Source organism: Echiichthys vipera (assembly GCF_963691815.1).
Source record: "Echiichthys vipera genome assembly, chromosome: 9".
Taxonomy (NCBI): domain Eukaryota; kingdom Metazoa; phylum Chordata; class Actinopteri; order Perciformes; family Trachinidae; genus Echiichthys; species Echiichthys vipera.
Genome location: NC_139834.1, coordinates 7,047,066 through 7,073,994, shown reverse-complemented (window position 1 = coordinate 7,073,994; position 26,929 = coordinate 7,047,066). Strand labels below are relative to the sequence as shown.

At 40.4% G+C, this 26,929-nt stretch overlaps 1 protein-coding gene across 1 annotated transcript; it reads left to right on the top strand.

Moving 5' to 3' along the window:
• Positions 1-734: 734 nt before the first annotated feature.
• c1qtnf12 (C1q and TNF related 12) lies at positions 735-25,036 on the top strand. Its single transcript, XM_083920664.1, has 8 exons — positions 735-1,849; positions 16,903-17,007; positions 17,177-17,288; positions 17,484-17,668; positions 19,601-19,709; positions 20,338-20,431; positions 22,891-22,969; positions 23,061-25,036. Exons 1-8 carry the CDS (start codon positions 1,670-1,672, stop codon positions 23,157-23,159), a joined length of 963 nt encoding a protein of 320 aa, XP_083776790.1. The 5' UTR covers positions 735-1,669; the 3' UTR covers positions 23,160-25,036.
• Positions 25,037-26,929: the final 1,893 nt, after the last annotated feature.

Genomic DNA, 26,929 nt, shown 5'->3' with positions numbered 1-26,929 from the left:
AACATGTAAGTTGAAAGTAAAACAAATAATTAAAAAAATCTGGTAGCAAACATGTTATTTATGTTTATATGAGTACAAGAGGGCTGACTTCCTTTTAGACAAATTAGCTGATTGTAGGAATACCCAAACCAATAATTTGTTCACATCAGTCATGTTATTTACTGAAACCTGCAATTTACAGTACTTACAGTAACTATTTACAGTAACTATAATCACTTACTTCAAATGTTTTCCTAATTGAGAGCATTCAGAAAAGTGAAAACATTTTCCCGAACGTCAACACAGAATAAAACAAACATGCACAGTCAAAGTCAAGGTTCTCTGGCAGGTTTTCAAGCGACAGATTACACAAGATAATGCCTCAAAGTCACAAAATAGTACATTTTTATTTCTTGCGTGGATGTAAACACAGGGCTTTGGTAGTGTAGACTAATATTGAGCCAAAATGACAGACACTCTCAGACAGATACACAACTTTATACACATCACACGCACACAACTTGTCTGCCAAAGAACCTCTTCAGCTTGAACATTTCATCTATGAGATAAAACAGAGCTGAATAAGCTAGTAGGGTTGCCAATAGAGGCAAGGGAGAGAAACGGTGTGAGAGAGAGACAGAGGGAGAGGGAGAGGGAGTGGGAGAGTGGGGGAGAAAGAGAAGCGGGAGGGAGAAAGGGTGATGATAAAACTCCACTGTGAGCCCTCCTGTAAGCTCAGTCAGAGCAAAGGAGCAACTGAGACAAGAAAGACGGGGAGTGAAACAGCAACAAAAAAAAGGGACCTACCACACAACAAATCACTGCTCTCTAGTGTGAAACTTCCACGTGGCCTTGGACTTGTTGGGAGAGTTAGCGCGGGGAGCACCTTAGTTGTGTCAGGCAGAAGAGCTACCTGTAAAGTTTTGTGACAGGGGCGAGGTGAAAAGAGGGCGGCTGCAGGGCAAGGATCAAAACTTGACCTCATCCATCTCCATCTTGGGCTTTGTTCACTCTGCATCCCCCGCGGGGTGCATGGAAGACAGATTCAGAACATCTTCTGATGAAAGCCTGACTTTTGTGGATCTTGCAGCTTTTCCTGCAATCACGCAACTTTGCTGGAGTCTAGATCCTCCGCTCAGGGTGAGAAACAGCAGGAGAGAGCGGAGGGGTAAAGAGAATATTGCCATCCATCTCGAGCCCCCCCACCGCCCACCCTCGGCTTTGGACGCTCCTCCTCTCTGCCTCTTCTTTTGCCCCCCTGTATCCCCCCCACCCCTCCCCCTCCCTCTACACCTCACCCCCCAACAGAGCAGAAAGCGTGAAAAATCTCACTAATGGGTTTATTTGCTGTCAGATCTGTGCCGATCTGTCATTCCCTTGGACCATTCTGCTTGACACATTTCATAGTTGAGTAAGCCTCCCTAGCTTTCTGGCTAGAGTTAACAGTGCCCCTGCAACGTTGTGCTGGCTGAGAGCTCATCAAGAAGGGAGCAACGGCGGCAGCAGTCAGTCTGACAGTCTCTTGGACGGGGAGTCCCTGAAGTTGCATTCCTCCAGTCTCCTTCCCCTGTTGGGACTTTGTGTCTTGTGAGTCTTGTGGGCATCCTCAAGCTTCTGTATAATCAGTCCTCCACTAGAAGATTCAGGCTGTTTCTGCAGGGATTCTGGTGCTGATAGAAAAAGCGTGAAGATGTGGTGTGGGGCTGGGCCTCTGGCCGTGGTGGCTGCAGTGTTTTGGACTCAGTGTGTCCTTCTGGATGGAGTGGATGCCAAAAAGGAGAGAAAAAGGCAGAAGGAGGCCACCCCACAACACACAGAGACCTTCAATGCTACTGTTTCCAACAGTGAAGAGGTCGGCGGAAGCATCAAGGTAAAACTCTCTAAATGTCAAAAGGACTCTTTTGATATTCAAGCCTGTTATACATCATGATGCTGCATACAGAAAAACCGTAATGGAGATTAAAGTTTGACCTGCAGATATGTAAGATACTGTATGTGCAGATTGCTATGCAGGGCAAATAAATTGTGGCAAAGGTAAAAACTAGGACAGGACAGGTGTGCCCTACTAGGTCAAGCTTCAGACAGCGAGACGGACCAAAATGTGTGAAACACTAAATGGATGTCTTCCGGAGGTATGCCAGGAATGTGGACATCTAAAGGCTGATCAATGCATCAATTAGTGTGCGCTGCGGGTGTCTTCAACCAATTTTCCAGCCTAAATGAACAAATCAGGATGTAGAAAAGTTACGTGTATCAGGCAGAAGGAGTTAAGATTAAATACAATAAAATAAGGCATTTAAAGTCTGAGCTCTGCTGCAGGAAATTAAGTAAGAAACAGAATTATTGAAGATTCATTTTACTATGACAACAAGTCTACAAGCCGATGATGTTTTCAGTAGAAAAATACCCAACTGCAAAACTGCATTACAGTAGTACAATTCAATTTTCAGGAGCAACAGTTGGCCCCTGACTCTGTTATTTATTGGTTTATTGCTGGTGTTGCATATTTGCTAGGGTTTTCAACAGGCTATTTGTTTTGCTTTCAGCCCACCCATTATGTTGGCATTCTCAAACTCTCACTGCCCTATATACCACCCTTCAGCTCCTACCAGCCGCCAGGCTCTGGAATCCCTAACCGTAACCTTCGCCGCCTTTTCCCTCCGCCTTGAAACCAAGCAGTGAGGTCTCCTTTGTATGTTTAAGAACACATTGTAGGTGGTTGTGGCCTGGTGGTGTTTATTTGACTTGGTTTGCCCTGTAAAAGCAGAGGCTATGAAGGATGACCTTGTGTCAACCCTCAAGCCTGCTGAAGATTGCACCCCACTGGGACTTCACTCCTCCGTCTCATCCCGCAAGGGAGCCGGGTGTTTTCACAAACACTGTTTCCCCTGAGGTCCCTTATAGGCTCGCTGCCATGATGTAACTCCTGGGAAAGTTAGGTGGGCAGATATTTAAAGACCTATGGCGATGTTGTTCCCAGCCCATTGATTCTGTCATTCACAGGCCTAGTCTGACTCCGCTGTGTCTGGGACATCCGATAGGGGCGGTGCGGCCCCGAAAACTGGGGCAGCATGCCGTGTAAGCCCCTCACAAAGCCCCATAGAAAGGGTCCTGAAAGAGAACACCTCGGTGAGGATTAGCCCCCTGTGCCTCCCTCTCTAACATTCTTTTCATCTCATCTCCCACAATCAGAGGGTAATGACATAATCACTCTTAAGACGCAGTGTTATGCCAGATAGTGTCTTTGCCAAACATCGTCACCTCTGATGAGAACCTGAGCTTTAAGCTTGACATCTGTGGAAGTGGTTGTATTCAAGGTTGCATTTGTTGGTGCCACCCTATCCGTCCTTGTTTCTGTTCAACAAAAAGGAGAAAAGCGTGCCACACACCGTGAAAAGCGGTAAACTTGCTTTTCTTGGGTAGTTTGTAAGTTTATCCTATTACACATCTGTTAGGTCCCAGAGAAAACAACACATCCATTGGAGCTGTCTTGGCAAGAAATTTGTGTTCTCAAACAAGCCAAACATTTACACTCCACATTTACATGTTTTTCCCTTGTGCCCAGTGGAAACAGTTCTTATGATGGCATTCGCTTTCTATCTGACCAATCCTGTGTGTGGGCTGCTGGCAGCGTGCAGTACACTGCATTCCTCGGGAGATTTTCCATTTGAAAGTGATCACAATAGTGAGGTGTGGAGTTGTGCTGTGAGTGGAATTTTTTTAATGAGATAAGTGAAGTACATTTCAAACAACCGGGATCTCTGTGAACCATCATGTTGTACAGTTTTAGAGCAATATGTAAAAGGTGCACATATGTAAGCCTTCTTGCTCTGCTCTCTAAAGATGAGAGGAATCTGTCATTGTTGAGAGCAGTGAGGGATCTCTGATGGCTGTAATTGAGGGAGTCAAGTCAAACATCACGCCTGGCGTGTTGAGTAATGGCTGGGTTTAGCCCGAGGCGAGGGTTTTTGTTTCCTCTCTCTCATCCCCAGTGATGATTAATGCAGCAGTGTGTGGGACCTTTTGGATCAACATACACACAAGAAACAAGGCCGAGTCCCACAGGAAACAGTGCCACTGTGAGAGCACACGCCTCCCATACACTACTGATGGTGTGAACTACCTATAGTCTGTGTTACACAATAGTGAACTCTGCTTTCAACATGTCAGACGACTTAAAAGGTCATTAAAAATCACGGATGAAGTCATCTGAGAGAGAGTGAAAAAAGCCAACTCTTTTGTCATTACATATGAAATCTGAAAGTAAAATAAACCGCACAGTGTTATGTTTTCTCCACAAAGACAGAACAACTGTTTTATTTGGATTTAGTTTAATTTATAATAGCTTCAGATTGAAGCCAGATTGATAGAAATCCCTTAATCTTGCCTGATTCTTATCCTGTGTAGGTCATGTTCCTGAAACTATGATTTCTGAATCATTACACATACTTTAACAGTACATTGGTCAACTAAAGCTTCAGCTTTAAGAAAAACTATAATGTTGATTAGTCTACATAAGATGGCCATTTTTATTTTTGACAGTGAAGGATGGTATTTCGGATTGACCTGCAAATGCATACGATGTGCATTATAATGTGCAGTTCTATAAAGGAAATTACAATAATAAGAATGGGTTGACACAGTTAAGTATTTAGTGCCACAATTTTCTTTGCATCTGAAAAAACAAATAAAACCTAAAATAGCACACTCACTTCCTTGCACAGAACAATCAATACAACTTTATCTGAAGAGTAAATATGAAGCTACAACCAGGAGATGGTTAGCTTAGCTTAGGATAAAGTGTGAAAGCAGGGGGAAAACGACAAGCCTAGCTCTGACCAAAAGTAACAAAGTAAGGGGGTTATATGTGGTAAACGTTGTTAGATATAACTTATGATAGACACATTTTTTTACCGTCTGACCAAACCAGGCTAGCTGTTTGCCCGTTTCCAGGTTTTATGCTAAGCTACGCTAACTGTCTGCAGCTAGCTTTTTTTGTTACCAAACAAACATGAGTGGTACCAAACTTCTAATCCAACGGTTGAGAAGAGCAAAATGAAATGAGGACTGTGTTAACCAAACGCAGACTCGAGAGATTGACGGTAAATACTCCAAGTATTTTCTCTCCTAAAAAAGACGGTTACTTACAAGTGGCTGCATGCAGACTTTGTCAGGGACATAAAACATCATCACGCCAAACATAGAAAATCAGTTGTGTAGTTTGTTAGGCCGAAAGTTGGCGTTTTACTTCTGCCCTCTGCGTTTACGCTTCAGAAATCAAAAAAGTGGTGTCCATTTATGAAGATTATCTTGCTGAACAAAATGTGTAAGTATCATAAACTTTCAACTGCAGCTGAGCTTATTTTCCACAATTATCCAAAATCTAATGGAAAATTCCCGTTGGCTTTTTCTCGGGGGAATCAGGGCGATGCTAATTTATAGGTTGGCCTACAAAAATGTCATCCCTGCAGCTCTCTATAGATGCCAAAAAACAATGAAATGTATCAGTTACACAGCATCTAACAGAGTTACAGTTTCAGTTAATACCTTGTATCTCTGTTGGTGTCACCACATATCATATTTCTCCAACTACTTAACATGACAGAGGGCAAATTGGTTGCATAATAAAAGTAAGAAGAAGAAAAAAGAATCATTTATAGTGTGTACTTATGTAACATAATGTAGAGCCACAAAGGAATAATATAAAAGGAGGAAGATCTAATGACGACTTAGCTAAAATGTTCTGCCCACAGTCGAGCCACAGGGCAAAAAACCTGCGTACCTGAGATGGATCTAGATCACTGGTGCTTTTCATCAGCTCATTTTACCTACCACAGGGAAAATGAGCACTCACTCCAATTTCAAACCTATAATTCATGCACAAAACAGATGTCACACAACGTTCAAAGTCTTTCAGCTTATATTGCTTTTTCATATCAGGAGGAAGCCAAGACTGTGTCGGTTGATCTCTTGAGCATAAACACAAATTTATTCACTTTCTCTCACATGATAAATATATACACACCTTTTGTTTGTTGAGACAACAGTGATGTTTAAATCAAGCCATAAGTTTTAGGAAGCATGTTCAACTATATTATTATATAATAACTATATTTCATTTACACTTGCAAATAGTGTTCCTTCAGCATTTGTTGAACTAATAACAGCATCCTCATAGTGTGATGGAGTAATTATGTTGTGCACACGGTGCTTGCCAATTGAGTAATAACACAGTGAGAAGAGAACAGAGTCAACATTGCATGCCTAACTGTATTTAGCTCTTCGGCGATAAATCCTCAAGGCAATCTTTTTTCTGTGAAGTGCAGCGGTGGGGAACACGGGGGTGGATGCATGACGACTGGGATGCACGCAGGTAACCAGGATCCCCTCGTCCCACACAGCCTGGGGATCCCTGCCTCCCGGGGCGGGATCGGCCCAGCGTTAGGCCCGTCCACCCATGCATGGATGACTGCACAGGGACAAGTACAGGGGTGTAAAAACAAGAGATTACAGAAGGCTCTCCATCATCCTGTCCAACCTTAAACCTGCCTGTGCAACATTTTATTTTATCAGCAGCAAAAAGTTTCATGTTGTCTCGTGTGTGCGAACAGGTAGAAAAACAGATAGCGCTCAAAAGAAAGGAAAATAAGTCCAACTGTGCACATGGAAGAATTCAGGAGCTGCCTGCAACAGAGTAGAGTTTCAGTATCTGGTTGCAGCCACAGAGACATGTTTTAACAGTTGTGTTTGTGTTTTTGGTGGCATGCAGCCCCAGGGAAATATTTTCCATTTTATTGCTTCAAATAAATTCAACCTAATTTTCCCCAAACTACATGACAAACCCACTTAAAGCTGTGCACATAAAAAGAATCATCCATGGAAACCTAAAACTATTCTTTTCAGGGTAATAAAATCTCATAAGGCCTCTGTGAATTATCAACAATGATTACAACTGATTTCCTAATTGACCCCAAAAAGCTCGAAACTCACTGTGCTGTGGGTTGATAAAACAGACTCTGTTCACTTTTATTGTGTGCCCTGGATAAAGCAGTGGAGAGTAACTACTTAAGTACAATTTTGAAGTATTTGTACTTGAGTAGTTCCATTTTATACTACTTTATACTCCTACATTTGAGATGGAAACATAGTACTTCTTAACTATGTGTATTTGACATTTATTTTAGAATTAGTTAGTTAGTTAGGTACTTTTTATTACCTCCGACAAGGAGGTAATGTTTTCCGTTTTCAGTTTTTCTGCTTTTTTGTTTGTCAGCAGGATTATGGAAAAAATGACTGGGCCGTTTTTCATGAAACTTGGTGGAAGGGTGTAACATTAACCTAGAAAGAATCACGAGTCAGACACATTCATTATTTTTCGCTTTTATTTACATTGCAAGATAGGGCGTTTGAGCTGCATTCATGTGGTGTTGGAATAATGTGAAAAATTTGTTCCCGACTGAAAATATACGCTACATTAACATTGTGAGAAAAAGCATGCCTTGATGGATGTGTGCGATCTCCATGTGCCCTTCTATTTTTTTCATAAAATACATATAATAGGCTTATGCATTGTTTACGATTAATCAGTGGTTTCCAAACTTTTTGGCTCATGTCCCTTTTTATGAAAAAAAGTAGTGTGTAGTTGGGGCTCTGTGTCAAAAAATTACTAATAGCAAAAATAAACAGAGTAATTCAAGAAGGAGGAAAACAAAAAAAAGGAAAGAGGGGGGGGGGGGGGTATCTCCTTCCATGCACTAGGGAGCATCCTCAGCATCATCAGGAGTAACAGTAAGACTATTACTAAAAAGAGTCAGCAGTGGGTCCCAGGTTTGGTGGAATGCTGTCAAAGAGCCCCTCAGTGAAAACCTTAACTTCTCTAACCTTAGACATTGTAAAATTTCACATATCCAACTATTATGAGTCGGTGGGGAAACATGTTTCCATTTAAGGACAATGTTACGTCTGGCGAGCTGGGTGGTAAAGGCCACGACACGTTGTGTAGTAATGGGCAGATTTTTGATAGAGGGAGCCCAAAGAGCAGTCAGGGGATTGGAGTCTGTTTGAGGGTTTGAAATATATTGGACCAAAATTCAGCAAGCTTCGGGCACGTCCAGAACATGTGTGCGTGGTAGGCTGGGGACTTCTTACAGCGGTTACAAGCATCACTGTGACTAGGGTATATCTCAGCCAATTTAGCGTTGGTGTAATGGGCTCTATGGAGCACCTTCCACTGTAATAGGCCGTGCCTTGCACCAATCGAGGATGATTGGACCAGTTTCAGAATGTCCCTCCACTGGTCATCAGTAATGTCTCCCCCCAAATCCTTTACCCATGCATTTTTAGGTGAGACTGTGGGGACTGGGCTCAGAAGAGCAATCTTATTATAGATGACAGATATCAATCGTTTGTGTTGTAAGTTCAGAGACAGGAATTGGTCCATCTAAGCTTCAGGGGGGCGGTTCCGAAAATGTGGGAATTGCTTTTGGATAAAATGTCTTATTTGAAGGTACCGAAAAAAGTGGCTATTAGGCAGGCTGTATTTGTCCGGCATAAATGCATAGGACGCAAAGACACCTTCGTCATATAGGTCATTAAGCGTTTTGAGGCCCTTATCTGACCATATGTGAAATGTAGGGTCGGTACAAAAATGGAAAAAAGCAAAGCCCTTTGCAATCCGTACTGCTTCCTGAACTGGATCCAAATTGTTATAGTATTGGCGACAACCGGATTAGGTGAGATCTTATGGGCAGTTATGGGGAGCTGTGAGCAAATCAGAGAATGCAAAGAGCAGGAGAAAGATGTTATCTCAGTATGAGCACAGGCTGGGAAGACGTCTGCAACTCCACTGCGGAGCCAATATAAAAGTTTATTAATGTTGCAAGCCCAGAAGTGCATGTCTCATGTCCGTCAAGTTGTTAGCAGTTCCCCTAAGGAGACATTTCTCCTCTAATCTTCTCAGATGGCTTCATTTTAATAGCTGTTCAAGACAAACCTGGCATCAGAAGAAGATTAGAAATGAGTCCAAAAAAAGGTTTCGATTGCAGAATGTTGTGTTTTTCATGTTCACTGCCCCATTAATCATCTCATGACCCCTTAGATTTATCCTGTGACCCTTTGAAGGGGCCTAATCCCCAGGTTGGAAACCACTGGACTAAACTACCTACAAGTAGTGCTGGGTATTGACACACGATACCGTACAAAGTAGTGTAGAAACTTCTCTAGTCAAATAATACCTGCATTCGATCTTTTTTGTACCCAGATCTAGAAATGACTATTTGTTTGGGATTCCTCATCATTTGGATGGGGAGGAGTGGTGTTAGCATTTCAGGCCACTGAATGCTTCCATTCACATAAGTATCGTGTGATGTAAAAAAAAAAGGTATCAAAATAAGTACTCTATTAGTATCAGTATAGCTTTAAAAAAATCACGATACCAGTAACCTGAAAAGATACCCAGCTCTATCTACCCACCAGTATACAAATTAGTTAAAGGAATAGTTTGACACTTTGGGAAATGCACTTATTCACTTTGTAGCAGAGAGTTCAACAACAACAAAGATCCGTAGAGACTGGAAACGGGAGGAAACGTCTCTTTATCCAACGGTTACAAAATCCGCCTGCCAACACAATATTAACACGTCATATTTTTACGAGGGCTTATATGATAGACTATTTCTTGGCTGGGCGCAGTAACTCCTGGAGTCTCCACTGGTTGCCTGGCTTCGGAATCCCGAAAAGGTCATACATTACATACATTTTATTTCCTCCGTTTTCTTGTGATAACGAGATAATTAATTTTAAGACCTGGGGAATCGGTGTAGCGATGTCAGAGGAGCAGGAGAATATGGATCACCAGCACATATCTCTTCAATCAAGGCCTGACATAGGCTGAAACAACTTTATGCATTTTTATTACAGATAATGTTCACATTAGTGTGTGTCATCTAAGAAGACGTTTTGTAAGGCTTCAGCTTTATCAGAGGTGTAAGTGAGCCTGATGTCCTCATTAATATAACAATATATTACAACAACATAAATACCAGTACAGGGAGGAGTTTTACAATGTGTTGTCTATAGTGTTCTTCAAGATATGAGAAGTCTTTAGGAGTCATGACATGACAGGGTTTCATTCATTTTCTATCAAATTAATTACCTCGTAGAAAACGGATCAAAATGATCTTGTTATCACAAGAAAATGGAGGGGAATTATCTTGTAATCACAGGAAGACAGGAAATAAAATGTATGTAATGTATGACCCTTTAGGGCTTCTTTACCTGGCAACTACTCAGAGGATTTTTGTAACTGTTGGACAGAACCAGGCTAGCTGTTTCCCTCTGTTTCCAGTCTTTCTGCTAAGCTAAGCTAACCAAATGCTTGTATCAACTCTTCTTGTACAGTATATCTCTCTACTAGGAAGCGAATAAGTGTATTCTTATTGTATGTTAAACACAAAATTTGGTTTGGCAGCAATATATAAATAAGTGCAAATAAATGATAATGTATACATATACAATATATATCTATTCATAAATAGAAAAATAAGGAGTTGTATACTGTACAGAAACTGCACGAAATATATTTATATTAGAGTGACCAATTCAATATTTACAGTTACACACCGTATATAAAAATAAAATTGTGGAAAATAGTAGAAGTATTAAAAGTTATTGCACTTATTGAATTAGCAGCATTTAGTTGTTTTTGGGGGAGTTATGTGCTTAGCAGCCTGCCCATGTGAGAAGCCTGAGGGGTGGGTGCTGAACAGGGTGTGTCCAGGATGTAAGGGGTCCCCTGTGATGTTAGAGGTCCGCTTGTATAGACGGCTTAAAAGTGGAGAGCCAAACGATCAACTGTTCTGTTTTAATCCTGAAACCTCCAGCTCAGAGCGGACTGTCAGTACAGAGAGAAAACACACTGCCATAATAGCTGTCAGCTACTGACAGTAGCAAGCTAACAAGCTAACAAACAACATAAAACTAATCAAAGACGCTAACTACACTTACCATTCTGACACGTCTGCTAGTCGACTACTTTAGTGCACAACAGACTCCTTATCTGAGTCTGTGTCTGACTGACGCTGTGTTCAGGACGCTGAAACTATAACTTAGTTGCAGATCACAAACATCAGCTCCATGGGCGTGCAGCCCCAAGCTCCGTGTCCGTCCGTCCACTCGAGGGGCTCTAGTCTCTGAAGAGTCTCAACCTAGCACAAGCATCGGTGGGCAGGACTAGTAGGCCAGATCCAGAATTTCTCAATGAGGGAGAAAGAGTAGATGTGCCTCCAGCCCCTTCTGAGTTTTTTTACTTTCTATGCAGGAAACCACGTTAAAACAATCTTACCCATAGCAGAGTCGTTTTTACATTAAAATGTGTTGGACTTTAAGTACATTTTGCTGATAATACTTTTATGTAAAACTATGAATGCTGGGCTTTTACTTGTAATTGAGTATCTTTACACTGTTGGTGTAGGATGTGAATACCCAAACTCTGGACACAATGCATCCCATTCTTAAGATCTGAAACCTCGGTGGTGTGTGATGATTTAGAGCCCCATCAACGAGGATAAACACTGTCGAGAAGATTTAAAGTTTCTCACCTTTAGACAGAATACCTGACACGTTCTCTCGGTCCGTGCTGGAAAGCAGTGTGCTCACACCTGCTGACAGATGAGGCCACTTTGTGGCCCACACATCAGCACTGATCAAAGCCAGAGCCCTGGTGTTCTTCATCAGCTCTAAGACTGATACCTGGATCTGCTCCCTCCCCACTTTGTTCACCAGTTGTACGTGCTGATACAGATATATGCCAGGGAATCCATAGTTTACTTTACGCCACAGTCAATAGCAGCGAGTGAGAGATTGAACGCTTCTGACAGATCTTTCTGTGTCATCAAGCAATATGGTTTTCATGTCTGCCTGTGTGAGTTCTTTGATGTTCTCAGTCGAGACAGAGACTCACCTGCATACAATGAATCAGATTTTCTTCTGGCAGGTTGTGGGAGCCATCCCAGCTGTCACTGTATAGTGTGTGTTACGCTCTGACAGTGCACATGCTTAAAATAAAAACGCAATCTGTTTAATGGAAAGAGTTCAGCATGCCTTAAGCTGATGATTTTGATTATTTATACAGTGATTTGCTGTTATTTTTTAGCTCAGAGGTGAAGGTAATAATTACCTTGGTCATAGCCTTTCTTCTTTGAGCACAGAAAATCCTTGAGGGCAAAATTTTAATGGTTTAATTACAATGGCGTGTGTTAAAGAGAATAACAACCTCAGAGTATGGCTGATTTCCTGGCAATGATATGCTGTCTTTTTTATTATTATGTAGGGAATGGCTAAGATGTGTAATTATAAGTCACACGTGTGGGCCAACTTGCACTATTTCATATCTCTGCAAAAGCAAGACGATGATCTATGACACTGATATAAACAACACGCTTTGACTTTCTTTTTTTTTTTTTTTTAGAATTAGCACCCACTTGCTCTCATAATTGTTTGGGTGTCTTCTGAGCTGTCTTGAGGTGATGAACAGTTTTATAATCAGGCCCAGTGGAAATATACTCAAACCGCCTTGGGCAGAGAATACTAGTATAACCGCAGCACAGCCGCAACCTCGTCGTCAACATGTTAATATTTGTTCAGTAGAATAGAATAGAAACACTTTATTGATCCCAAGGGGGGAAGCTTGGTAAGCAAATGCAAAAGACTACACACACCCTCGTTGCATGCACACTAATGCTACACTTAAGGAATAGTTTTGGAAAATTTGATGTCTGTACAGCTAATATGAGGTTAGCTTAGCACAATAACTTCAAACCTGGGGCAAACAGCTAACCGGCCTCTATCCAAAGGTAACAAAATGTATCTACCAGCACCTCTTTAGCTCACTACTGAACATGTCATATCTTGTTTGTTTAATCTGTACAAAACTGAAGTGTAAAAACAACACATTGGATTTTATTGCAAGCTTTCATGTCACCTGACAACTCAACACGGTTGAATGATTACAGAGAATGCTGTTCATTGACAATAAAACTCTTATATTCGAATCTGCTTTGAACAATGGACTTTGTCTAATGTGAGTTCATTTTCAGGCACTTCTGTGATGGTATGTGCCAAGCTATCCGAGCTTTCTCAGTAGTAACAGGATAAACATTGTGTCAGAAAACTCAATTGTCTGACAACAATTTAACCTCTTGGGGCAACGGCTAGTATTTCAGGCTTTCCGGCGTAGCCAGCGGATATCCGGGCAAAGACTTCCTATTCCGAGAGGTGGTCATTTACAGTTTGATTAGAAGATTAAGACATGACAATGGAGTTGGAGTTTAGAGACAGTGTCTATAGACAGAGTGCAGATAAATAATAACGGAAAGCTAATGAAAAGTTAAAGTGTCGTCAGACATAGTTGATGGGTTCCATGATTGCATGAAGGCCAGTGCGTGCTGCCAATTTTGTTCTCCATACAGACTCTTTACCTGCATGCAACCAAAGCCTGCTCAACTGTGATTGGTCAATATTAATCAGACTACAAAAGGAAACCAGAAGGCTTCTTCTATCCAAATTAAAACTCCTTTCCATATGATCGCATCTTAATTAACAACATGGATTTAAGGAGTATATATATATATGTATATATCCATCTATTATATTTAAGCCTATTTAAAGTTTCAAAGCCAAACACCAACCAAGAAATAGTCTAAAGCATTTAGTATTTGTAGGAATTTAAGAAATAAGATGTATTGTAAGTGAGCTTTAGAGGTTCTGGTGTGTTACTTTTCGAACAGCGCCAGGTTAGCGGTTTCCTCCTGTTTCCAGTCTCCATGCTACATTACGCTGACTAGCTGCTAGCTGCTAGCTATAGCTTCATATTGAATGGACAGATATGAGAGTGGCATCAATCTTCTTATCTAACTCTCCGCAAGAACACAAATAATCTTTAAATACACTTCAAATACCAAATGCCATAGCAGCTTAAGAGCCAGATATTTTCATCAGGAGTGAGAGACAATATTGCACTTGCATTCATCAGGTGACCACAAACACGACTCCCAATGAATGAAAATGTTGCTCTAACTGCTGGATGTGTAGATAATAAAGCAACTGTTTGTGAACAGGTTCCCCAAACTGTATCAACTTGTTTCTACTGCACCCATATTGCCCAGTTATAACAAAAACAAACAAAAACAATCACTTATTGCAAGTATTTCCCAAGAAACTATTCCCATAATATGGTGGTATGTTAATGAATGTGAAAAATTGACATGTCAAGGGAAAAGGCAGTTTGTCCTCCAGGCTCCCAGTCTTATGGAAACACTATTGAGTAGTGTAAAAGTCTTCTTGTCTTGACCAAATCAGTCTTGCTGCTTTTATCTGTTTCCAAACCTCAAAATCACAACAAAAACACAGACTGATCCAACATGCAGCCGGCGCAGCGCCTGTTAAGTTGTTTATTTTGTCTGCTGTCAGAGAAGGAGAGAGAGGGAGACAGGGGGGGTGAGAGAGAGAGGGAGGGAGAGGCTGCCGCAAAATCGCAAATATAAAAAAAACAAGTTTTTATTCCGGTATATTGAAAAGACAAACAAGGAGTAACTTTGTTGCGGTGGAACTAGAGGCAAGTCTTAAACAGTGAAGAAAGGGTCATGTTGGTTTTGTAGATAAGTGATCTGTGTCCCGCTGCCAACCCTAAACAAATTCCATTTCAGGCAGCTCACCTCTATGGCTCGTCTTTATCTCCTCTTCTATCTCAACTGAAGGCACTTGACATTTTGGGGAAGGGTTAAGGTTAGAATCAAGCTGGAATTCTTTCAGCTTCACATTTTACCAAAATGACAACACGCCAGTTGTAGCAATGTGCGTAGAAATGCTTCTTCCAGAGGTCTTCTTGGACTGTTTCTTATCTCCCTAACAGATCCCAGTCTCCTATGAAGTGATTTATTATAAATGAGTTATTTCAGATAAGAAGAAGTTAGGAAACAGACTAACAATCTTAAATCATCACTCGCCCCGGTATACATGCTGTATATACATTTGTTATCTTGTTTATTAAATTTTTCCGTCATTACATTACTCAGACAAGCAGTATTAAAAAAATAAAATACTAGTGTGTCTTGTGGTGACGGAGAAAGTGTTGGCTATTTTGACATGTTGTTATAAACTACAGTAATTGAGGTCTGCAATCCACAGAATCTACATCACAAGTACACGGGGCAGACTCATTTTTCACCAGAGTGCTCATGGAAATTTTCATGTGCTGAAAAAAACAAAAAAATCAAGGTTTGTTTACATTCATCTGAGCACATTGGGCAAATAAGAACTGACGTGGCACCTGAGTGAATTATCTGGAAAGAAAAAATAAGCATGGGGTGAAGCTTTCGGAGAAGAATTGTGGCTAAACCTAGATGGCAAATTTAAAAAAAAAAGGCTCCTTTGAGGAATTGCAGTCGACTGGGTAGGAGAGAGAGAGAGAAAGAAAGGGATTTCCCTGTGTGACCTTCCTTAGTGTCTGGTACCATTTAATTGTATCTTAGGGCAAGAGTTTCCAATGATAGTTTTAAAGGAAGAAATAATGACTCATTGCATTTAGTTTTGTAGGTACGGTACTTTGCATCATGCCTCATTTGGGCAAAATTATTTAGATATAAATTCTATAATGAATCTGGTAAATAGCACTTTTTAAATGCTGTAAGAATTGAGTGAGAACACAGTGTGGTAGCTGCATCTGTGAAAAATGTTCCTTGTTATTAAAATCTTGTGCTCCTTTACTGGGACGTGTGTCTTATTCATTTTACTGTGAATTTTGTAAACTCTGTATGAAATGTGCTATAGAAATACAGTAAATGCCATCACTTCACCATATCATTATTGAGTATATAACGGGTAGCTCAAATCAAGCAATCTTATCGCCACATACAACAGCTATAAAACACAAGCACTTAACTGCCCGGGAGTTTGTCTAACAACAGATTGCTTCTCTTTTCTCTCTTGCTCTTTTTACTGCCTTCAAGAGCGGTCGGAAACAATAGCCTAACGGTGAAATATAAAGTCTACCTGTGCTACATTAGGGGATTAAAGAACAAAACAGGGTGTCACACAAACGGGCCATTTAAGTGACACTTCCACCGCTGTAAAACCCTGCGGCAATTCGCCAGAACTACCGGAGGGTATGTGAATGCGGCCTAAATATCACTCCGAAAGAGAGAAAAAATTAAACTAACAAACTGATCTGAAACCTGCTACAAAAAGGGAACATTTAAGATGAACTCTGACTCCTGGCTTGCAAAAATACGTTACCTTGCCGTCAGACAATTCCCTTTCCGACAGGGAACTGAAGCTGCTGTCTATGTTCTCTTCAAAGCCACCAGACTCCTTTGACAAAAACACAAATTTTATCTCGCACAATATGGGAGTTGCTGGTGTATCACTGCCTCGATCGGTTAATTAGTGTCATGTCGTTAGATGTTGACATTTGGTTGAATGTAGGTTGTGATGTCGCATGCGTTCAAAATTCAACGTCAGGACAAGGTCTTATACCAACGTCAATTTGATGTTGAATACTGGGGTCGGTTGACTTTGATTTTAAGTTGTATTGTTCAGTAACCAAAGTCCCACAACTTCTAAACGTCAAATTGTTAACGTTGTTGGAGGTTGACGTCAAACCGACTTTTTGACATCAACTGGATTTTCATTGCCAACTCGAATGTAACGCATGTCCAACGTCCTACTAACGTTAAACTGACGTCAAGTGCCAGCTGGGATCTGTCCATAACTGTCATAGTTGCGTACAACACCCCTTTGCCATGATATAATCACATCATACTGAAGCCTGTTATGAGCTATGCTTAATTGTACAGTTATTTTCTTTGATACCCTGTTTTTCATACAGTATTTTTAATTAATCATAGAATGACTTTGTTTCTGCTGCAGATCGCAGACAACCAGCGAGTGGATCCACTGGGATCATGGATGGATTTTGTCAAAAGACCGGTTGGCAACTTCCCTGGAAAGTGTCGCAAACGCAAACGGCCCCTGGTAAACCCAATATACGGACTGTGTGTCTTGCACTATTTCAAATACTTGATTCTAGATAATCATTTATTTATGAACTACAGTAATTGGTAAATAAGATAAACTTCCATCATGATTTCCATCAGATCACATTTGATGCGTGAGGGTACATGTTTTGTCTTTCCTCCACTAGCCAGGCCCACCTGGTCCTCCTGGTCCTCCTGGCCCACAGGGACCTCCTGGCTCTCCTGGAGCTGAAGTGACCCAGGAAGTTCTTCTCCAGGAGTTCAAAGACATGATTAAAGGTAGAAACTTGCTGATTGTCCAGCCCAGACACATTTCAGCTCCTCATTCGTTGATTTTACAGGGACATCCTACAGATCAACCTTTGAATCTTCACAATTTTATGTCCAAAACATTTTATTTCATCATGTTATCATAAAAGAATAGTTTAAAATGACTCATTCTACATTGTAATAACTTGGATTTGTTTATGTCAGAGGCTACAGAGAGGAGAGCAGCAGCACTGGACAGACAAATCAGCCCTAGCCAGCTACCTACGGCTCTCCTCACCCTGGAGGGTATGACCTCCTACCGGCGAATAGAGGAGGCTTTCCACTGCAAGCTCAAGGGACCTGTGGTGGTCGACAAGAAGACTCTGGTGGAGCTCCAGAACTTTCAGACAGTATGTTTGTTTGAAACAAAGTAAATGTTTATGAACTGGTTCAGCCTCGCTCCCTGTGCATGGCTGAAAAAGAAAAGTTTTGGCTAATCCTCCTCTGCATGGTTACACGCTTTGTTTCTGACCCATTTGCTTCTCTGTCTTAACTGTGTTTGAAAGAGCGAGTGTTTGGTAATCATCGCTTAGTTTGCATGTGGGGGAATTATGAGAGGATCATCCCCTCACTGGTAACTGGCACTGGCAAAGCATGAGCTGCCACTCTAAGACTCAGACTGGCTCTTTGGTCAAAAATATCTACTTTTTTCAATTCGACACATCGCTCTCTGGGCGGCATACAAAAGGCACTCTGTCTCTGACTTGGAATAAAGTGTGGAGAGGACATAAATAGACACTGTTTGAAACAGCATGCTGTAGTGGAAGAACTATGCCCTGTTGGGATGGGCTGACAAGGCTGGAGGAGGGAGGATTATGCTTTGCCGAACTATTTAACATGCTAACACAGCACTTTGTTAGAGTAGGCATGTTACTATGGCTTTGTAAGGATATTTTACATGTTTTTTTGCAGTCAGAAGTAGGGATGGCGAGATTAACCGATTTTGACTTAACCACGCTTACATAATGTCACGGTTTCACAACTGTAAGAAATGTAGAAGGTACAACATCTTATGGTGTCCTGATTCCTGCATTGTTGAAGTCACATTGTGTGCGGTGAAATCTCCTTTTGTGAGTCACGTAAAAATATCAGAGGGAACTGATATTCCAGCCTTTTATCGGCCAATAAAGCTTTCTACAAAATGATCAAGGATTTGTTGTAGAAGATGGATATCCAAGTGACTGCAAAGGGTCCAACACTTTGAATTTGTTCCAACATCTTCTGAGATAATCATCCACAGGTGCAGAACCCACCGTAAAAATTAGGGCAACAGATGCTCACTGACAGCCCAACTTTGACCGACGGCCTGGTGTTAAAGGGCTTAAAGACAATGAAGAAGGACACAGGGAGGCAAGGGATTTAAAATGTATTTAGGGGACTTAAAGCCTGATCACCCCTGTAAAGTGGAACAGTGAAACTCATCAGCATGTCTTCACAGAATATTTGCTTGGTGACAACTTGCAGAGCTAGTTGGTAAACTGTAGCTGGTGAGCTAACTGCTAACATGCTAGCGAACCCGGCTTGTGCTAGTTCTCAGCGGTTTCTCTTTACTACTGTTCCGTTTATTCCCCCTGACAATTTGTTCTCGTGTTTAATAAAAACACAAGCTCAATAAATGTAATGTTAAAAAAAGTGATGTTTTGTACATCATTTCATTCAACTTAGAGTTACTGCTGGGGAAATGCTTGTGAACTTGCTAACTGTCAGTTAGCTATTAGCTATTTATTTTAGCTATTGTTATTTTGGCGCTTACGGGACAGTTTATTCAAAAGACACACTTGTATCGTAAACCATTTCTCATTTGTGGATAACTTTATACTGTGACAGAGGAGGGCACAAATTATAGTTGATGTTGCAGCACAGCTAATAAGCTATTTCTCCAGTTTATACTCTCCAACTCCGTCAACTGTGGTTGTGTCTACGTGTCTAGCTTTGGGAAAACTCGCAAAAACTCTCACATGACTCACTTCTAGACGACCTATGACAACATTTGTGGTCTATTCCGAACCTTAACCATCTTGTTAGATATTCGTAAATCTTGGGTTACCATCTAGACAAAACATTTAACTGTTAGCTGTTGATCATAGGATTCAATTCGTGGGTTGCCAAAGTTGAACTCGATTGCAATGATTCCATTAAACTTTATTGACATCTTTATTGTTTTAAATGCTTGTGTGACAAGTCCTTTGAGTGTCTGAAGTGTACTTGAGTACCTAGACTTAATATCTGCTAATGTCATTGCATTAAAATGTAAACATATTAATTAGTTTCTGTTGTTTCAGCCACCAGCTAAAGGTGCCTTCCTCAGAGGGTCAGGAATGGACCAGTCCACCGGAAGATTCACAGCTCCCATCACTGGGATCTACCAGTTCTCTGCTAATGTGCACATTGGTAAATCAAAGTCTTACAGTATATCTGCCAAGGAATAAGAGTCTCAAGCAGTCAAGGACAATCCTGACTCTCCTAAATTCGGTGCATTATTGATTAAACACTGTTTTTTGACTGTTTGCTAAGCCCTGCCCCCTTAATTACTGTTGCATAAGCATTTAATTTTATCAGTTGTAGCTAGCTAGCCAATTAGGCTAATGTTAGCTCCATGTTTTGTTTGAAAACGATGTATTTGGCTGACTTTTTAATGTTTCCAGCTGACTCATTTTATTATGACAAACCTGTAAAAGAGTCTTACATATGTATTTGATGGCTACATACAAGATATTGATATGATAAAAGACTGAGGCGAAAGCCACATGTCCCAGTCAACATCTTCACCAACTGATTATTCATGTAGAAGATATGGAAAGAAAGAACCAGCATTGTACTTGTATTACAGTGCAGAACCACTAATGTTAACCTAAGATCCTGTGTCCACCAAGGCATATTTTTTTATTTTTTGCAATGAAGCTAGGATAGGACAATCAGTGTTCAGGGATTTTAGAGAGCAGTCACTTCAAGGGGGAATATATTTTTGAGAACAGTGCGTCATTGCGTAGTGATTGTGAACATTTTTGCCTTCTTTCAGACCACAATGAGGTGAAGAGGAGCAAGAGTCAGCTCAAGGCCAGGGATAATGTTCGGGTGCTGATCTGCATTGAATCACTCTGCCACAGATACACGTAGGTATTCTGTACCGTGCTTTTACTGTACATGTCCACTTGTCTTAACCAGGTCTTAATTTTTTTGATTTGATGTTTACGTGGAACCATGAGAAACCTGGGCAAGTTTTGTCTTGACTCCTCAAAATCTCAGCCTCTAATGTTCTGGACCAACAGAGCATGTTAAGAAAGCTGGAGATGGTGTTTACATGCCACAGTATCCTGGTTTCTGTTGGAGTCCAACAGGTCACATATCCAGGCTCTCAAATTCAGGAAAAGGTCTTGACCAGTTTCCCGAAACCAGAACACTAGAGTGCATGTTAACGCACTCATTGTTAAATGTGCTGGAGAACTCGCAGCCTAAATTAAATATACTCGACTTAACGATTGTATCCATATGGTTTTCATTTGTTATGGTTATAACACATTAGCTCAGTTATACCATCTAGTATCACCAATAAAAGTTGCTCAAATTGATCTTGGGAAGTAATTCATCTGACAACAGCAACCACACTTTGCATTCTTGACGTTCTTGTTTTGACAAATTGTTTACTTCCCCCTGTGTAACAGTGACATTTTATTGGTGTTTAATGCTACCTTAACTGTCACCAGAATTTATGAGCTGTTAAAGGTGTTGTCTGTTACAGTTTGTGTGGAACCAGTTTGGCATTTCCTGTATAAAAGCAGAGCAGGTCTATAAAGGAAATGTCCTCTCACTTAGAGCCCTCGTCCCTGTCGCCTAACTAATCTTTATAGACTAACCTTTGACACTTCAGCCAGCTTGTTATATTTACCAGCACAGCAGTGAAATGCCCTTGTTTGGGATGTGGGAGACAGATAATGAAGTATCTGATACAGCGTTTCTACATGGCGAACAAAAATTACGAATCCAGTTGGGAAAGTTCTGAGTTCTTTCCAATATTTCAAAATTTCTATTTACACAAAGTCAGTGAAAACTGCCGAATAAATTGCTCCCTAAAGTCTCCCCCGGACTGCGCAGAGCTCCGCAGCCTCCCTTCTAGCTTGGTACAATGAGAGGAACGTATAAATAATATTATTATGATGGGTTACCTAACCCAAAAGAGTCGTTGGCTTGTGCTTTTTTTTTTCAAGCCAAAGCCCCAGCCAGTCTCGCCCTCCCACACATGAAAATGCAGAGAATGTGAAATGAGGCTCATTGTGATGGCAGTTGGAGTGAAGACAAACATGATTGATTTGCCATAAAAATGTAGCATTTTCCACTTAACAGGAGCCAGTGCTCTCGCTGTGTGGTTAAAGCCTGCAGCGATATTACAACCATCTATACAGACTCTTGAGGGCACTGAGTTGTTTGAGAAAAAGTTTGACATTCGGGAGAAATGCTTATTCTCTTTCTTGCCTAGAGTAAGATGAGAAGAATGATGCAACTAGTGGTGTTTACGTCAACACATTTTTATGCACATTTTGGAATGGAAATGGAATATTTGATAAAGACATGCGCAAAAAAGTTTTTAAACAAGCTTGAGGTGGTTTGTGCCTCTGTCGAAAGAAGAGTTGATGTGCTTAATGTTCTGATGTAACGAACATTTAAATCATGAGACTGATCAGCTGTTTCCATTGTCAGCGTCTTTTTTGTTATTCATATATTTGTCTCCGGAAAGCATGAAACATGGCTGTGCTGACATAAAAGAACAATTAAAACTCGCCCAATAGAACCACATTCCTAAAGACCTCTATTATTCTCTCATAGATGGTTAGATTGCCAAGGTGACTTGTATTTGTTTTTGGTTAGCAAGCTCTACTTCTTCTACTCTTTTTACTAGCGGATTACAGCCATGCATAGCCTATAGCGCCAACTTCTGATGAAACTACACTATAGCCTGGTATATTCTGAACCAAATGGTGGAAATGCAACTAATTCGCATTTCTCTTTTTTACAACATTTCAAAAGATCTCAACAACTGAATGAAACACACACCTACGGTATTTGTCATGTTTAAAGCTACCAACTGCACTGGTTAGCTTAGCATAAAGACTGGAAAAAGAAGGAAACAGCTAGCGTGGCTCTATCCAAAGGTAACAAAAGGCAAACTGCTGTTTTTTTTTTGTTTGTTTTTTACCTCTCTCCTGTACAGTAAATATGATGCTACAACCAGGAGATGCGTAGCTTAGATTAACATAAATAGGGTAAAAGAGACGAAAAACTAGCCTCGTTCTTTCCAAGTGTTGTTTTTAAACTTTGGGGTTCAGGTGCTGGAAAGCAGATTTATACTTAGCCAGGATAGCTGTTTCCCCGTTTCCTGTCTTTGTGCTTAGCTAATTTAGCCGGCTGCCGGTGTTAGCTTTATATTCATATAGACACGACAGTACGGCACTACAGTTTTTGGGAGGCATAGTGGGATTCATGTTTGGGTTTTTTTCTTTTTCTTTTTAACTTCAAAGCACTATAAAATTGCAAATTTGACATGAATTGTTGACCACATTTTTAAATATGATTGCAGCTCACTGGAGATGATTGTTGGATTAGAAAGTAACAGCAAGATATTCACTGTCAGCGTGCAGGGGCTGCTGGAGCTACAGGTGAGCAGCACACTGAGAAAAACACAAACATTAAGTATCTTTATGTGTTCATATCTTTTCTGAATCAATGTGGTATATTTTCCTCCTTCAGGCTGGGCAGTACACCTCCATATTTGTGGACAACGCAGCAGGCGCCTCCATCACAATACAGAACGGTTCAGATTTTATGGGCATGCTGCTTGGTGTATAGCCTCACTCATGAACAGGGCGTCATCCAAGCCATCCACTGCTGCCATTTTCTTTTTTGTGTTGTTTTAGTCTTTTTTTTTTCAATGGACTTCTTACGAGCACCATCACACAGCACCAAACCACAGGGGAGGTTTGAAGGATGGAAGTAAGGTTGACATGAACTTGACTGCTTGTCAGATGGTGAAAGGACAGTGTGAAGAACTCGGGGACTGAGTTTGTTTTTCACAGAGCACCATTGCCACTTCCCTTAAGGAATTTGGATTCCTGTTGCTTTGCTAATAAAAAAAGCCTGAAAATAAAGCAGTAAATATGTCTGTTACAGTATATATTTTTTGTTGTTGTTGAAGAGTAAACCAAATATCAATGTTTTTAATGTTCTCTGGATAGATGTTGGAAGAGCTATGGAACAAGAGAAAGTACATTTGTGTGTTTAATGTATACTGATGTGGTTTGTCTACATGATCTATTATGTACACACTCCTGAATTATAGTTATGTTTTATCGTGGATTAAATCTCACATTTATATATGTTATATGGTACATAGACTGTGAGTACACTGGACAATGGACACTCAAAAGACAGAATACGGCCTCACAAGATCTTGTTCCTCGTATGTAATTTCATGTTTTGTAACATAACTATTACTGCATTTTAGCCATGCTAGTGGCAGACCATCGTTTTGGTTCAGAACAAAATCTTTCAACAACTATTTGATGGATTTCCATGAAATTTTTTACAGACCTTAATCCAAAGATAATGAATCCTACTGACTTTGGTGATCCACTGACTTTTCATGTAGCCTCACCATGAGGTTGATATTTGTGCTTTTGAGTGAAATTTCACGTGTTGTATGGATTTCCATAAAGTGTGGTAAATTCATGCCCCGTCAAGAAGTATTGTAAGCAATGTTAGAATGCTAATACATCAAACTGAACATTTAAATTGCTAAACATCAACATGTTAGCATGCTGATGTTAGCATTTAAGAATGCCCTAATGCCGCTAACATGGCTGTAGACTATTATGGCGTATTCACTTTACAACAGAAAAACAGCAGTCTTGCGGTCCGCGTTGCTGGTGCTATACCAAAGGACACCACCTTAGCTACAATGCCAGTGCCACTATTGGTAGGTCGCGACATTTAAAAGGCTCAAATATTGTTCTTTTAAAAAAAACCTGGTAGCTACATCTACATGCAAATCCATTTGAGCAGACTGGAGCGTAAGCGAGCGGGGGAGTGTGAGGACTTTAGTTGGAGTGAAAAGCAGATTTTTTAAAACCTGGAGTGAATATCTGTTTTTTACGGTCTGAATATGTTGCCAGTTTTATCATTGTAAACTTGTGGAAAATCCAAAATACAGTAGAAGTGATTGTCTTTTTGTCCATCTTTCAGTTCAAACTGTGGTCCAAAGTGATTGACTGCACCCACAAATGTCAGCAAAATTCAACTAATCGGAACTTTTGTGCACCACGGACATCCTCGAAGAGCTGTCACAACACATAGACAATAATGGAGGAAGCGCGTTCAAAGGCTGTTTTTCCACGATAATGTGAAAACGCCTTTAGTCTTGCTTTAATGTGTCAGACAACTCGAGATTCACCTTTTGATGGAGAGCTGTAAGAGAACGTTTTTTAACCTTCAGATTATTTTTACAGTCAGTTTTTTTTACTGTATTTTATTCTTTTCTTGACATATAGATGTTTGTAATTTATAATAACTAATACACCAGTAACATTGGAAAGCATTGGAATTTCATATGGTATTTATGTTTGAGGAATTGTATGAATCACTTGTTGATTGACACTTGTGGACTATTGAAACCACAGATTATTGCAAGAATAAAATTATATCTTTTTGCTATTTTTTTATTACCCATACTGTGCTGTAATATGAAATTAAACTTTTAAAAATGTTGCCATTTGGTCTCTGCACATAATGGTGGTAATAGTGATGCTTATTTGTTTTTAAAGGTCCCATAATCTGCTAATTTTCATGTTCAGGCTTGTATTTTAGGTCTGTACTGGAACATGTTTCCATTCTTTAATGTTAAAAAACGTCCTCCTGCAAAAGCCCAGTCTGCTCTGATTGGTCAGTGTTTCCAGGTCTTCTGCGCCTGCACTCTTGGCATCTCTGCGCCATTATTGCAGCCAGGGAGTGTCCGTAATGGCACTTTTTACCTATATGTAGCATAGTTGTGACATCACAACGATACAGAAGTAATACGAGCTGTTTGCATTGCTCCATGGATTGAGTGTTTTGATAATTTCATTGTATTTGTACAGCACCTGGACCTGCATTTAAAAAAAGACATGGACATCTTACTATTTACAATACAGTAAAGGGGCCTTTAAACACCTTATCACTAGCTGAGATTAGGGAATTAACCTTATATCTAAATCAGAATTTCTCATTTCTTTTTCGGTATCTCTGATTTAATTATGAAAACATCCTCTAGAGTTTAAAAAAACTCTCTGTGGCATCATTTAAATCATAAAATACCTCAAATACCTTTGCAAAACACTGGCAGACTGCCAAGTGAATTCATGTCTTACCTGTAAAATATTACTTCAAACATCTTGGTGTTTGAAATGAGACCCTCTGTGTTTCATACAAGATTATTACAAGAGTCCAGAGAACTAAATCTAATGGCTATTACCTTTCGTCCAGACCGTTTAAAAAAAAAAAGTATTTTATAGTCCTCAAGTTTCCAGTTTAATTAAAACTGAATCGCTGTTGTCCATCACAACATACTGCAGTCCACTAAATGTAATTGCTACTCTTTGGAGATGATTAGAAGATCTTTAATATCACTATATTGTTTCTTGGGTGGTCTCACAGAGCACCAATAAGAAGGACATTATTGCACAAATGCTTGTCCAGCCAGTAAAATGAGCTTGTTAGCATCCTTGCATGAATGCCCTATAATAGAGGCTTCTCATGGAAGCATTGCTGGGATGCCAACTGTCACATACTGTACCCAAGAACCAACCACAAGAACGTCGCACCCACGTGCTATTTCAGCCACCTACTGTAGCACACATTTCAGACGGGAATGAGGCTGCTTGCTGAAAAGCCAAAATTTGGAAAACAAACATTACTTTTTTTTCTTTATGAACCACCAAACATTTAGGTACCAGTTAATATGTGTTCTTATTTCCCCACGGCTTAGTTTTCACACAAACTACCAGTCAAGAGACATGTTATTGAAAATAAAAATGTTGAAACTAGCTCAGCCAGAATTTATAGTGTATATTAGGTGAGTGGGATTGCTAAAGCTTTTTTCACTTTCCTTTTTTTTCATAAGCTGTAGTCTTTCAACATGTCTAACAGTGCAGGGATGACAGACAATATACGTTTACATAATATTTGCCTTTTCATTGCTCAAGAAGCAACAGAATGGCACACACTTGTTAGTTTTGATTGTCTTATGTTTTTTTTTTCTTTCCAAAATGTGTTTAATGACAGCTATGTGAGCATGCCGTAACGCATTCATTGCCCTGCAGTGGAACACGGAGCCTGCCAAAGTGGTTGCGAAACCACCCTGCGCCACGGCTCTGACAGGAATTTCCCATCGCCCCATTATCAGCATCAGACAAGCTGAGTGATTGCAATTACATCTGCCGAAATGCTAAGAGCAACTGCCTTTTCTCTTTTCCTTCAGAGAAGTGAGGTATTATGAATGGCCCCATTGTGAATCTGTGAGGTTTCTGTCTGCCCAGTAAACCAACATAGTTGTGCTGTGTAGCTTTAATGAGGCCTTAATTATGAGA

What these genes read in the sequence shown, in the direction of transcription:
- c1qtnf12 (XM_083920664.1), top strand. Translation starts at nt 1,670, where the DNA reads ATGTGGTGTGGGGCTGGGCCTCTGGCCGTGGTGGCTGCAGTGTTTTGG. An exon ending in AGGTCGGCGGAAGCATCAAG is followed by an intron (nt 1,850 to 16,902) that starts GTAAAACTCTCT and finishes TTTCTGCTGCAG; the next exon opens with ATCGCAGACAACCAGCGAGT. An exon ending in TCACTCTGCCACAGATACAC is followed by an intron (nt 20,432 to 22,890) that starts GTAGGTATTCTG and finishes ATATGATTGCAG; the next exon opens with CTCACTGGAGATGATTGTTG.